The 14,805-nt window shown below is 27.9% G+C and overlaps 1 protein-coding gene across 1 annotated transcript; it reads right to left on the bottom strand.

The window, feature by feature from the left end:
• Positions 1 to 666: 666 nt before the first annotated feature.
• LOC145840501 (serine/threonine-protein phosphatase 2A 65 kDa regulatory subunit A beta isoform-like) lies at positions 667 to 11,735 on the bottom strand. The gene is made up of 9 exons (XM_082947785.1): positions 11,393 to 11,735; positions 10,671 to 10,816; positions 9,178 to 9,304; positions 7,642 to 7,756; positions 7,093 to 7,259; positions 6,272 to 6,586; positions 5,110 to 5,277; positions 1,649 to 1,897; positions 667 to 1,047 (listed from the first exon to the last, which is right to left on the bottom strand). The coding sequence occupies exons 1-9, from the start codon at positions 11,696 to 11,698 to the stop codon at positions 880 to 882; spliced, it is 1,761 nt and encodes a 586-aa protein (XP_082803911.1). The 5' UTR covers positions 11,699 to 11,735; the 3' UTR covers positions 667 to 879.
• Between the last annotated feature and the right edge of the window lie 3,070 nt (positions 11,736 to 14,805).

The following is a 14,805-nucleotide window of genomic DNA, read 5'->3' as shown; positions in this document are numbered from 1 at the left end:
TTAGTTTCTTAGATTTCAACACATCTCTACTTAAGCATCCAAGAGTATATAAAAGTTAAATAACGTACATAGTATACACACCGTTTTTACAAGTTTAACTAACCTAGAATTTTGTTAAATTCAATTATCATTTCATTATGTCTTAAACTTTGTATAAATTTTGGTTGCATAAACCAAGGGTCGACAGACTTTTATAAGTCGCATGTTTTTATTATAATAAAATGTCACTGGTTATTGTGTAACAGAACTTTTAAATAAATTATGATACATATTTTTTCCTATATAATTAAGGTTAATTAGTTCAGATAGTCAGAAAATTTTAGAAATAAATGTTTTAACATTACTGGTTTATACATGTACTATATGTAAGAGAATTAAAAAGACTTGAATCGAGTTAATTTAGAATATAGGTTTATCAATGTTTAAATCTGATGTCCAGCTTGTTGAGATATAATGACACTTAATATTAATAATTTTTTATTTAAAAGGTACTTTAATAATAAAATGTTTTATTTAAAAATAGTTTTTATTTTTAATTGAAAATAGTTACATATTACATTTATCATTATTTTTACTTTTAAATACAAAAACATACAAAATTCAAATAAAAAGAAATTAAAACAAACATATTAAAAAATCTGTTATGAAAAAACATTTCCAAAATAATTCACAACAAAAATTTCAATTTATTTTATACGAGTACCAACAGATCATTTTACTTATAAAAAAACAAAAACTGCTACTCAAAATGACAAAAAAAACATTTAAGATCAAAAAGGAATTATCCGTCGTCGACTAACCAAAAAAATACGAGTGTAAAAAAAAACAACATATCATTCAGTGCGATAAAAAATAACGACGTATGAAAATATTCAAATTTTAGTTGAGGACCGCCAATGCCTGATCGGCGAAGAACTTTACATCCGGGTCGTTGTCCGCCTGCAGCTTCTTCAGCATGGGCTTCACGTCGTTCTGCACGGTGCTTCCGTCCACCTGCAGTCCCACCTTCTCCATGCACCTGCACACGTTGAAACGCACGTTCGGCACCTGATGGTAGACTTATTTCAGTTTTTGTGAGTTTAGAGGTTCTAAACTAGTGTTCTGCCCGATTCAAACGCCGGATACTGCCATAACTTGCTTAGATCTGGACTGAACTAAAATTTAATTTGAAATTTTTTTTATCCTGTCCAGGCTGGATTTAGATTTTGCTTATATCCATATCTTGGCAAGTTATGGCCAGATCCAGCAGTATCCGGCGTTTGGATACAATAGAACACCAGTTTAAATGCTACGGTTACTCAGACTTAAATCCTAATGCATCTAGTACTGATAAATTAACTTTAAAAAGTGTAAAATATAGAACCGTTAGGCTTAATAAAGCTTTTTTTTTGAATAAGTCTGCTTAAAAGTCTCTGTTTCATTTGATCAAAGTCACATCTACTGTCTGTGGTTATAATGATAGTATTGAAGTTTTACACTTTTTAATTAATCTACGATCGAAAACTTAGTTGTAGGTATTTATAAACATCTACTATATTAAACTTTAAAATTAACATCAAACCAAAAAAAAAAAACAATTTAATTATCAAATATCAAGAGGTTGAATTTTTTTTAAATACAACAATATTCAAATCATCGAAACACGAACTTTGTCTTTGGACAGCTTGGTCAGCGTGGGCAGGACGAGCTTGATTATGACGTCGGTGGGGAGGACCGAGGACAGCTCGTTCAGGCTGAATATGGTGGTCATCCGCCTCAGGTAGGAGCTGTCCTCGGCCAGCTGCAGCACCTTCGGAATGACCTTCTCCTGCGCCCACTCCGCGCCGAACGCCTCCACCAGCTTCTTCAGGTTGACGGTGGCCGCCTCGCGTATCGCGAACACGTGATCGACCAGCCACTGTTGGGAGAAATTGGTGTTTTATAACCGGTATTAGATTAATTTTTAAAAAATTATCCAAGATATATATCAGAATACATTTCATTTTCTTTAAATTTATTTTAGTACTTTCGTAGTAAGGCTCATTAGGAATAGTTTCTTACTGAATTGGAATGGTTACAAATTGAAATAAAATCATACTTAAGTTTTAAGATATAAAATGAAGTATTCATTCCAATTCAGTAAGAAACTATTTCTGATGAGCCTTACTACGAAAGTACTAAAATAAATTTAAAGAAAATGAAATGTATTCTGTTATATATCTTAAATAAGTTATGCACCGGAAAGAAGCTGTTCAAATATTTATTCAAAAAAAACACTTTTCGTCTAAATTCAGTATGTAAAGTACACAACTTAAAACTTGGTCAACTAACCACTGTTTGATAATTTGATATTTATTATAGGTATTTCATAAATTTTTCATGTTTAATTGTTTATTCGAAGAATATTTTTTTCTAGGTTTTGTGTGAAAAGTATACAACTTAACATGTTAAAGTCAACTGGGACAAGAACTATACAAGTTTTTCTCCCAGCACACAGTGGGCTGAAAACGGGGATCAAGCGGTCATTGACATAAAACTGTTATTAAAAGCACAATAATACAGTTTAAGTTACACTTAGTGTTACAATAAGAATAATGTTTGTTTTTATTTTAAAAATAGTTAAAATTTTAATTTCTAATGAAACTTTAAAGAAAGAAACTTGAAAAAAAAGAAAATAATAATTGGCTACCTCAAGAGAGTTACATTTACTCCTATTTTAGTTTATATATGAATGAATTTTCAATATCAAGCCGGGTGAAACTATACTCTAAATACAGTTTATTTTTAATTTAAGGCTGATCTCTGTACATCAAAGTTAGTATTATTGATAACGTTACATTTGTACTAGTTTATCAAAAGAAAAAAACCGCAAACATTTTGAACAATAAAAGCATTTATTCGTTGCAAAAAACATAATAATTTAGCCTGTGATTAAAAAAAAGTACTTTAAATTTACTAAAAAATATAAGTCAAACAGTAAGTTCTTAAAACTTCTTTGAAATTAAGTTTCTAAAATAAATAAAACACTCCATTCAGTAGCACAAAGCCTATGTAACAACGTTTCACATTCTGAACTACATGATAAAATTTTTCCATTTAGCTGCAAACAACTTCGCGCAGTAAGTCAAACTTCTTTACAATAAGTGCAATTCAGTCTGTTTAAAGTATTGTTAACATCGTAGTCACTCTTGTCCCATAATCGATTTAAACAGTCTGTTAAACTTTCATACTGAGAAGTTTTCCTTGAAAAGTTCATTCTGTACTGTCTTAGAAACTTGTTGTTAGCTTCAAATCCACTTTCGGTGTAATTTAGCAAACCTCTACCGTTGTTTTGCTCAATTAGTTCAGCACTATGTGCAAAAACATTATACACAGTTGGTGTAAAGCGAATTCATTTAACCGACATGACCAGCATCATTGTTATTTGACATAAAACAGAGTATTTCTCTACATTAATCTTTCTGTTAGAATTTATGAGGCATAAAATAATGCTGGAAACATACAAAATAATTTTGTCGATGTTTTCTTTTAAACTAACATCAGAAATATACTTTGTCAGCAGAGTCCTATTATTGGTGTTTAGCAAAGTTTACCATTTGTTACCTGTTGTAGGAGTTCCACCATGGCCTGTGGGATCCGGTTTTTCAAGAGCAACATTAATTTCTTCGTCTACACATTTCTGAATTTTTCTTTTTGACTCAATTAAATTATTTACACCTTGACTTTTAGATATTCCTTCAAACTTCGATTCTGACCAATTAAAATGTCCAGCCACAGTATGATAAGAACCTTCAATGAACAGTATGATAAGAACCTTATAAGAAATGGTCTTTTTTGTCATGGTGAAAAACCAGGGATAAAATATTATATCAATTTTTTTAACAGAAATATCGCTTGTAAAAACCTAAAAAAATAATTATATTCCACATGATAGATTTGTCTGTAAATTTGTATATAGATTCCTTGTCATTTTTACTAAATTATTTAAAAAAAAATTATGTTGGTTCTAAGGTGGCAAATTGAGAAAATTAACCCTGAAGAATACCCTAAATTGCCAGAAATCATCAATGAATTTTCGGCGAGAATAGAAGATTTTTTAAATGAAAAATAATACACTTTTTTTACATTTAAATATTCAAAGAATTTTGACTTTTTTCAATTAACACTAAACTAAAGAAATGAAAAAACTTAAAAAAAGGTATTTGTATAAATTCTTTTAAGGTGTTTTTTAACAGTAGATATAGATAGACCTTAATTTTGACAAAAATTTAAGCATTTTTCGAGGCTTTTTTAAACTTAAAAAAAGCAAACTTCGGCTACATTTAAGCTTACATAACTTTTAGTATACTTTAAGCAAAACAGAAACAAACCCAGTTTTTAAAAGACGAAACCCCGCTCTAAACAATTAAATAAAAATCTTGCTTTAACTGTTTAGTCGCGAAAATAGTCAATGGCCACTTGCCAGCCCACTGTGCAGTAGTGGATTAGTTGACTGGTATACTATCAAAATCCACCCGCGTTCAAAATCCACCCGTTTATTTTTTATTTTTTTTATTTATTAATTTATTTCATGTAGTTTTTGAATTTTTTAAATTTATTTTTCACTATCACTGTTATCCCCTTACCCGCGATCGGTAAGCGGTTCTCGAACTTGACTGGGTGGACTTTGAACGCGGGTGGATTTTGATAGTATACCAGTCAACTTATCCACTGCTGGGAGAAAAACTTGAATAAAATCTAAATAGCAATACACTTATGAACAACCTTCAAGTACACTAAGAGAACTTTTTCAATTTGGTGTCCTGAACTTAATAAAGCGTTTTACCAGCTTTGATCAGGTGACGCGATCAACTAACCTTGTGTTGGAAGAATAAATTTGCTATTTCTAACAAATATTTGACAAAACCTAATGTTTGAATATTTGCTTAGAAAACAAATTTCTGTTTAAATTTAGTTTGTAAAGTACACAACTTATCACGTGGTCAACTAACCACTGTTTACAAAAAAAACTGCTAACTACAATCAATGCAATATCTACAACATTTTTTTTAACTTGGCGTCCCAAGCAAAATAAAGTATTAATCACGGTAGCGAAACATATCTGAATATAAAAAACATTTAACAACGGACCTGCATGCACAGATTAGAGAGCTTTTCATCGAAGAAGTCCTGACCGAGCTGCTTGGCGAGCAGGGGCATGTGTTCGATGATGGCGAGCCTGACCCTCCACTTGTTGTCTTCAGCTAGCTCCACTATGGCCGGTAACAGTGATTGCGACAACTCCTGAATTCCTATCACCTGTGTGTATCGTGTTGTTAGAATCAGTTAACTGTGTGGTAATGTTTTTTAACTGAGCTGCAAAATAAGCAACACTTATTTTACAGTTGTAGTTAGGTGATCTTATATTTGAACAAACTGAATTAAAATTGACTTCAGATAAGTGTTTGAATAAAAATAGAAGTTTTTTTTTGTTATATTGTTTCTAAATACTTAAAATTTTTTAAACATTTACTTAAAGCCTTAATTATTATTTTTCCTTTATCAAACATATTAAACTTCATATTTTTACACTAAATTATTTGGATTTCGTACATTTGAAACGTAAAAAAATATTATTAAGTTGTTATTTAAATGAACAACCACTATTGAACAATTAGTTGAAAATAATTAAAATACGTTTAAAAAAACTTTATAGACTTGAGATAAAACAACTTTCTATCTAAATGTCTAAATGTGTTACTACATTTCAAAAAACTTATAAATAAAAATTATTTAAACAAAGGCAATGAAAAGTATAAAAGAATAGGTAATATTTTATTGAATCAAAAACTTTCAAAAAAATTGTAAAGTAACACCTGGTAATTAAAGTTCAATTTTATATATCATTACAAAATAGAAAACAATCGTTAACAAGCGAGGTAAATATTTTATTTAGTTTTTATACAAAAAAAGTAACTTTTGTAAACATGCTAAAACTTTGTAGAACATTCTGAATACAGTAGTCTAAACTGGGAAATTAATTTGGTTAATGTGGAATATTTAATATATCTTTATTGTTATATTACTTACCTATTGCGAGCTTGTTTTTATAAAAGTAAAAAAGTAATAATGTAAATTTTACTACCAAACTAACATTCTTGACACATACAACATTCAAAAATTAATTTAATTCTAATCCTAAAATAATAAAAAAACTTTATTATTTAATTACATTACTTTTGAATTATATGTTAAAATACTTATTCAACTAAAGATATAAAAAGTTCAAGTAGAGAAACACATGCAAACTAACATTGTTGACGCATTCGATATTCGAAATGATGTTCAGCCTCACATCCGGGCACTCGTCCTTCAGCTGGGTGAGGAAGAGCGGCAGGAGGTCCTGGATGGTGTTGTCCTTGCCGACGATGGGCGACAGCCCCATGACAACGGACGCCAGGGCCGACTTGACGTGGGGGTTGGGGTCGACGGCCAGGTCGGATATCTGGGGCATTATGCTGGTCATGATGACCGTCTCGCGCTTGTCCTGGGGCAGGTTTTCGGCGAAGTCTTTGATCTTGCTGGCCACCGCCGCCCTCACTTCAGCCTCCGTGTCCTTCAACAAACCCTGGTGGCAAAATATTTTATTATTATTATTAATTGTTTGATAAAAATACTTTAAGTTCGGTTTGTGCTGTTCTAAGATATTTTTATTCTGTGTTCTTATAAAATATTTTATTACTTAATTCAATTTTATTATTGTAATATATTATTATATCCTAGTTTCTAAAATGTTTTTATAAGAAAAATTCAATGCATTAACACAATTTAAACTAAAATCAGTTTTGATCAAGTTTAATTGTAATCTCTTCATACTTGTACTTGTAAAATACGAACTAAATTAACAATATTTTAGTAGTTTATTCAATCATTGAAACCATTGAAAATACTCATTCAAATAATGTGTTAGTCAACTCAAACAGCTCTAAAAGAATCTACAATAAAATAATATACGACATTTAATCGTACTACGTAATTGTAGCCAAATGGTGCAAGCCGATTTTAACTATCCATAAAAATCTATAAAATCTAAAATTGTTATAACATTTTAAGCACTTAAAACATCTCAATTACTTGGAAGGCAGCAACCAATTCTCCCATGGTAATTTTGGGTCCGAACGCCTGCTGCAGTTTGACGAACTTGTCTCCCAGCATGTACCTCACCCGCCACGACTTGTCCTGCGCTGCCGCCTTGATCGACTTGACTATGTGCTGCTCGCAATCTGATTCGCTCAACAGCTCTGTGGTTTTAACAGTGCTAACTTGTTTTATAACTTCTTACCAGGTTTTAATTGCTGCAGTTTCTAATTGCATTCAAAATTAATGATTTCTTTTGACAGTGAGGTTTCAGTTGAAACCTATAGCTTTTAAAAAAACTTTTTTTTTGTGAAGTAATTTTATTCTCGTTTTATTAACAAATATTAAAAATTAACACTTCGTAACGTCAATGAAATTTTAGTAACAAACTTCAAAATAAGATTTTGTTTTATGATGTAAATATTTTCTTGCGCAAAAACTAAAAACAAGAAAGGCTAAATCTACTTGTATGCTGTAATATTGAACTGAAATTATATCAATACAACACCCATCATTTTATACTTATAAAAAAATATTCATACAGACCCGCAATTACGACACACCCGTCAACTGAGAGGAGCCTGACGGAATCCTGATCGTCGTTTCCGATGCTCTGAAGGAGCGGGATCAGATCCGACACCACATACTGCTTCTCCACTACCTGGTTTATAAGATTTACTAAATAAAAAACAACTTTTTAAATTCATTAAAGTTAAAACTGTTCAAACTGAAACTGAATGATAAAAAATAAATTGATTTGGTATTGTCGTTTGAGAACAAAATACCAAATTATTACTAATTACAATAAAATAAACAAATACACTGCAACAACTCACTGATAAAGTTTATTCAAGTATTCAAAAATTACCAGTTAATACAAATCCAAACGATACAAGTTCGTTGGAATATACTATACAAAAACAACAACAAAAACTTACACAGTATTTTTCATTTAACTGTAAAATAGTTCCACAAAGCTCTGTAAAAAAACAAGTACTGCAAGAAAAGAATAAAAGATAAATTAGGTGAGTATGTGTATTTACTAAAATATAAGCAATAGTTATTATAAATTAATAACTAATAGTAGACAAATGAGTGATTAACATACAATGTATCTACAGGGTTGCCACTCGTTTTTTCAAAGTTTTTTCCAGGTTTTCCAAATTTCTTCCAGGTTTTTAAAGGTAAACATTTTTGGGTCTATTTTTAGTCTAAAGTTAAGTTTCAGGTAAAAACTTTTTAAAATAGAATATAAACATTGAAAAGATACTGTAAAGCTACTTTAAATATGTTTTTTATTAAAAAAAAATTTTGATGATGACAATTTTTTTTTTATATGATAGAGTTTTTGAGTCAAATCTAAATTTTACTACTGAACATGTGAAAATTGTTAAAGTTTCAGGTTTTTTCAAAAATTTTCCAATTCCAGGTTTTTTTGCCTAAATTGTTAAATTCCAGATTTTTCCATGTAAAGTGGTAACCCTATCTACTAATAACATGTCTGAACATACAATGTATCTACTAGTACTATTAGTTATTAATCTATAATAATTATGGCGTATATTTTAATAAATACACATATTCATCTTCTTTATCTTTTCTTACAGTACTTATTACTTCTTTTAGAACTCTGAGAAATTGTGTAAATTGTTTGAGACAGAGAAACGTAATTCAGTTACTATTACAATAAAAAAAATACTGTGTAGGTAGTTGTCGATATCTATTTATATTTTTTCACGTTAAACAAAAAACTTGACTTGACTTAATGACCTAAAGAGTAATGCTTAATAATATAAACCTTCTAAAAAATAAAAGTTTAATTAAATTTTTAAATCAAAAAGTTTTTTTTTGTTATAGATAATAATGAATAAATATAAACAAAAGTTTTAAGCTTGGTTGTGATAAAATTATTTAAGAGAAACAAATTAAATTTGAAAAATAAATCAGAAAAAAAAAGTAAAGTAACTTTAATAACTAAGTTATTTTAGGTATATGTCTAATTCATACACTAAAATACTTTCATAGTTATAGCATAAAAAACTTTTCTATTCCATCACTATTAACAACAATCAAACCACATACTTTGGCGAACTCGCCGAGTTTAGCAGCGGCGGCCCTTCTCACCATGGGGGTGTCATCTCCACACAACGTTGTGAACGAGCTCCTCATTTCTTGCTTCAAATTGTTGCTCACACGGTGGTATATGACGCTGCGAGTGAACAGTAAGTTACAAAAAGATGATAAATTGCGTCTGACACAATGAAATAGAATTATTTTTTAGGAAACATATTCGATTTTCCAGTAAATATTCGTAAATTATTTACCAGCTATATTTGACATTTTATAGCTTTTTAGAAGAAATACAGCTTAAGGATTTTAAGTTATTTTTTTATATTTTTCATACAAACAATGTCATTGGTTTACTATTCAAGGTTTTTAATAAGTACGTCACAGTTTCTTTTTAAAAAAGTATTTGACACTTTTACTAACGAAAAGTTTATACTTTTTTAGCATACCATTAAACTATTGGAAATTCTAACGTACAAGTTAAGTCATATCAGCCTTAAAATACAAAAACTATTTTAACAATCATGAATAAAAACTTAAATTTTTGGTAAAACCAAATAAATCACAAAAAATACTTTGCAATCAAGGTACTTGACTTCTTATTTTTAAATTATAAAATGTTTTTTTCAAATTTTATAAGAATTAAAAACTAAACTAAGTATTTTGATTGTATTTAATGACCTTATTGATTTTTAGTATCAAAGGTAGCTTTAAAAACCCTTTTGTAAAGCTTGAGTAATCTAATAAATTTGTAAACTATTTTTTTTAGTTGTTAAAAAAAAAGTAAAACTAGCTTAAGTATATAAAGTTTTTCAACAAAATTTTCTAAACTCTTTCAAGTATTTTTCTTTATATTACCATCAAATGGTAACAGATTTTTTTTACAATTAAGTAAAAACTAAGATTAATTAGTTCCAAATAGTAAATATTGTAGTATTTTTCAATTATTTAACAAAAAGAATAATATTTATGATGACACCAAAAGCAAGCAGCTAGATAAAAACTAGAAAATTATATTTTCTTAAGATACCAATAAAGAAATTTAAGGTTTTTTATTCAACTAAGATAAAATAAATTAGGCCAACTTAATTAATAAAACAACAATTAATATTTGATAATTTTTTTATTCATTTGGCGCTGTCCTTTAAAAAACATGTTTTTTCAATCACAAAGATTATTTTTATAATAATTGGTAACAATTTATATAATGATATTCTTAATATTAAAACAATGTAAAAACAATTAACACCTTGTTTTAACTTTCTTAGAATCAAAGTTAAAAGATGGTTTAAAAACAACAAAATCAAGCATAATATGAAAAGGTACAACATTCTATCTTAGTAAAATATGCAGTTTATAGATTAAAACTTTAATAGTGCAGTAGAAAATTGCAACCTCTAAGTTTTATTGATAAAAATATGCAATTACAAAACTTAAACAAAACCAAAATAAGCTCAGCTTAACTTAATCAAAAAACATGTTATAATAAAAAAATATATAAACAAAACCCGAAAAGTCCGCATGCTGAAGTTCTTGAAGTGAACCAGTCACCAGTGGCCAGTCTCTTCAACAGAGGAATCAGGTAAGTTTCCACATCGGCGTTTGAGTGCTTCTCAGCAATTATTTTTAATGACTCAACTGCTTTGTCTCTGACCTACAACGAAAAAGTAGACTATCAATTTTTAAAATTTAGCATTAAATCACAAAAAAAAAGTTAACTGCTGTGTAACAGCACAATTTTTTGAGTTCAAGGTTTTATCATTTTTAAAACTTCTTGAAAGTACTTGATGAAAATTATATTAAGTTTTAAAACAAAAATAAAATTTAGACATTTATTAATGAAATAATTTCAATTATTTAAGTTATATATCAAGTAAACATAAAAAAAAATTAAAAATATTTAGGTGTTTCGACATCTACAGTTACTTTTAGTTTATTTCTTTTTTAAATTAAATTTTTGAAAGTAAAATATATAGCTTTGATATACTTTTATAGTCACTTTGATATCTGTAAGAAAATTACTAACAAATTGAAATTCTCAAATTTGTGCAAAGAAATTAAAATTGAAATGTAAATATATATGATTTTATTAAACTTCATCAACTCTTTAATTATTCTAAAAAGAAGGTTTGTAAGTAATTTCTAGTACTGAATACAAACGTTTGCAGTACTAAATATGTTTGCTTTTCTAATAATATAAACTTAACACAACCAGTAACATTTTACTCACGACGGTCTCTTCAACGCAGGCGAGGCCCTCCAGGGGAGGCAGCAGGCAGTGAGCCCACTCCTGGCCGCCCACCAGGGGAATGAACTTGCCCAGCTGCTCGGCGAGGGCCAGCAGCACCTCGTCCTCGTCGCACATGGAGTCGGTGAGGAAGGGGATGAGCTCGCTCCTCGTCCTTTCCACGCCCAAGGCGAGCGCGATGGTGGTCAGCTTCTTCATGCTGTTCAATTGAAGCTGCACATCCTCGTTTCGCAGCTCGTCGATGAGCACGGCGATGGGGTAGAGGGAGTCGTCGTTTTCTTCTGCCATCGCGGTGTTATATTGCTGATACAACTTTAAAATAGTTTGGACTGTAAAATTGTGCGGTCTTTTACGCAGAAATAACTTGTTAAGAAAACAGTACTACTGTAAACAGTTTTTAACTTACAGTAAAAGTATTTGTATGATCTTTTTATTTCAAAGTTTTAATCAAGTTTTCAAGTAAATTGTATTCCTTTTAAATAAGTCATTATGTTTAACTTAAAAAAATATATATATAACAATTAAAATTAGATGACACATTAAAAAAATTAAGCTGTTTTAAAAATATAATACTTCAAATTTCCAACATTCTTAACTTGAAATTTTTTAATAAATAATACTAGCTAAAAAATTGATAATACTTATAACTTCTAACAATAAAATATATTTTAACAAAAATTTAAACTTTTTAAAAAATTTTAAGGTTTTAATGATGAACTAGTCTAGGCTATTTTTATATTTTAGTTTAACAAACAAACATCAATAAAAAAAAATTGAATGAAGTTAAATTTATGCAGATTTAATAAAGTAAATTTTTGTTAAGAGCAAAAAAATACCAATTCTTTCAAAAAAACATGTTTTAAAAAAATCAAGTTAGTTTAGTAAATAAACAATAATTTTATTTTAACAATATTGTTGGCCTATCTTAAAGTTAACAAAACTTGACATATTTTTGTTATTGTAAAAATGGCTAAAATTTACTTTAAAAATAATACTGTACACAACATTTTTAGTAAATATTTTTACTTTATAAAAATAAAACAGCATATAATATTGCATCAAAAAAAAATATTTTGATAAATTTTGAGTATTGATCAAAGTAAAAAGTTATTTTTGAACTGTAAATTGATTTATCAGAGAATACTTTAAATTAATGTAAGAAGAAATGTGTTTTCTTAGGATTACTAAAAACAAAGCTTTTTATTAGTCTCACAAGATACTAAACACTAAAACAACTAAATTGTATACACTGTTTTAAAAATATGAAGTACTTTTAGTATGAATTAAACATAACAAAATTTAAAAATTAAAAACAGCTATAAAACTGTATTTCAAAACTTATGTACAATTTTTATATGAATTTATTCTTTCAAGAAATTATTTAACAAACTAAGTTTCAGTCAAAGACCTTGTAAGTGCTTAAATAAACCTAAAAATATATGTAACAGTCATGGAAAATAGCAATTAAACAATTAAATAAAAACAAACTTTTACTCAAAATTTTAGCTTAAAAACTAAACAATTCAAATTTATATTTCAAGATTGAATTCATGGTGAAGTTTAAATTTTAGTTAAGTTTTAAAATCAATATAACAACAAGAATAATAATAAAAGCTGTATGTAGCTTTCTTTTTTCTTATAGTTAATTTTCAAAGTAAACATTGCTAAGTAAAAGTGTAGCTAATAGTACTTAGTGAGCTTAAAGTTGAGATGCATTTTAAAGCAGCTCATATTAATTGTGACGTAAATATTGAAAATTTAAAAAATCTTGTACTGTATTTGTAATAGCTATGAAAATTTGAATTCCCTCCCGAATGTTTTTTATAAAAACTTTTAGTAAAAAACAAATTTATACTTGAAAATATAACAAGTTAAACTTTAATATTAAGATTGAATTTGAAACTTAACTAAAATTTAAACTTCACCTCAATTTCAATCTTGATATTGAAATTTAGTTTGTTTAGTTTTTAAGTGAAAATGTTAAGTATTTTTTTTATAATTATTTAAATGCTTCTTTCCACGACTGTTACATATCTTTGAAAATTTATTTAAGCACTGACTAGGTCTTTGACCAAAACTTAGTTTGTAAAATAAATTCCTGAAAGAATAAATTCATTATTTCTCCTCTAGTAGAGAAGATCTCTTTATTTGTTTTCTTAAAATCAAAACATATGATACATTTTTTTATTATTATAAAAAACTAAATAAAATTGTATAATTTAATATCTATCACTAAAAAAATACAAAACTTATAAATGAGTACCACTTTAACATATATTGACTAAACAAACAACATAAAATCAGCTTATTAATAGATAAAAACTAAACAAAAACTACAGAGCTAAAGACAACTATTACTTACTTATTTTAGAAGCACTTTTATTAAATAATTAAGTCTCAACAAAAAAAAAACTATATCTTTAAAATAGTAAAACTATATCTCACTTGAGTACTGCTCATCTTTGATAAACTATTAGTTCTCTTTAATGTAAATATGTTAATAACTAAAATGAAGATTCTTTTAGTTCACTTTTGTTGCTTCTACTCAACTAAAAAATATAAGTTTAACCTGAACAATTGTTAACTTGTTCAAAAATTCTAAATGTTTTCAAAAAAACTTTAGAAAATTAAGATACCCTTAAGACTAATAATAAGTAGTATTAATGAGCTGTAACAAAAACCTCCAAAAAAAGTAACAACTTTAACATATATTCTAAAAATAATAAAACATTTAAAAAAGCATTGTATATGTACAAAAGGAGTAACTTTTTTTAACTCACGTAAAAATTATACCCTTGGAGTCAGAGCTCTAAATCTTAAAACTTTACTAGACTATTTTTGCAAATAGTAATTAAATATTATCAACTTTACTACATTCTTAGTACTAACTAAACTCTTAATACTAATATTATTGCAGTAATAATCAAGGCCATCATGGATTAATCACTTTTTTTTTACAAATTGATCTTATTTTGTGGAGTTTAAGTTAAGCTACAAATTGTTGTTAAAGGTGTTTAAATTACAAACTTATTTTTGTATACAGTCAGTTAAAGTCAAGTGTATAATAGGGTGTATATTAAAGCTGAATATTGAGAGGGTGTATAAATAGTGATAACTAAAAGTCTCCTCCCCAGCATTTCTTATAAAAAATCTGTAGTTACAAATTTAAAAGTAAAAAAAATCTTTGGCAAAAAACTGTTTTTTCAAAGAAAGTACTTAAAGTAAAAAAAATCCCAATTCCTTACAAGAAATTTTATTTATTTCAAAAAAACCTAGGAGATATATTTCTAGTAATTTCTATTTTTTACTTTAGTATTTTGCTACCACTTGGAACTTATTGTTTTCTCAAACTTTAATTGATAATAACTCAAAATAAAATTAGAATAGTTAAAATA

This window comes from Thalia democratica, chromosome 7 (assembly GCF_965202585.1).
Source record: "Thalia democratica chromosome 7, ktThaDemo2.hap1.1, whole genome shotgun sequence".
NCBI lineage: Eukaryota > Metazoa > Chordata > Thaliacea > Salpida > Salpidae > Thalia > Thalia democratica.
This window is presented reverse-complemented; position numbering and strand designations above follow the sequence as displayed.

Excerpts from the sequence above, each read along its gene's own strand:
- LOC145840501 (XM_082947785.1), bottom strand. The coding sequence starts at position 11,698 with ATGGCAGAAGAAAACGACGACTCCCTCTACCCCATCGCCGTGCTCATC. Across the intron at positions 9,305-10,670 it reads TCAGCATGCGGACTTTTCGG|CGTCATATACCACCGTGTGA; the intron begins GTTTTGTTTATA and ends GTTCACTCGCAG. Across the intron at positions 5,278-6,271 it reads ATATCGAATGCGTCAACAAT|GTGATAGGAATTCAGGAGTT; the intron begins GTTAGTTTGCAT and ends CGATACACACAG.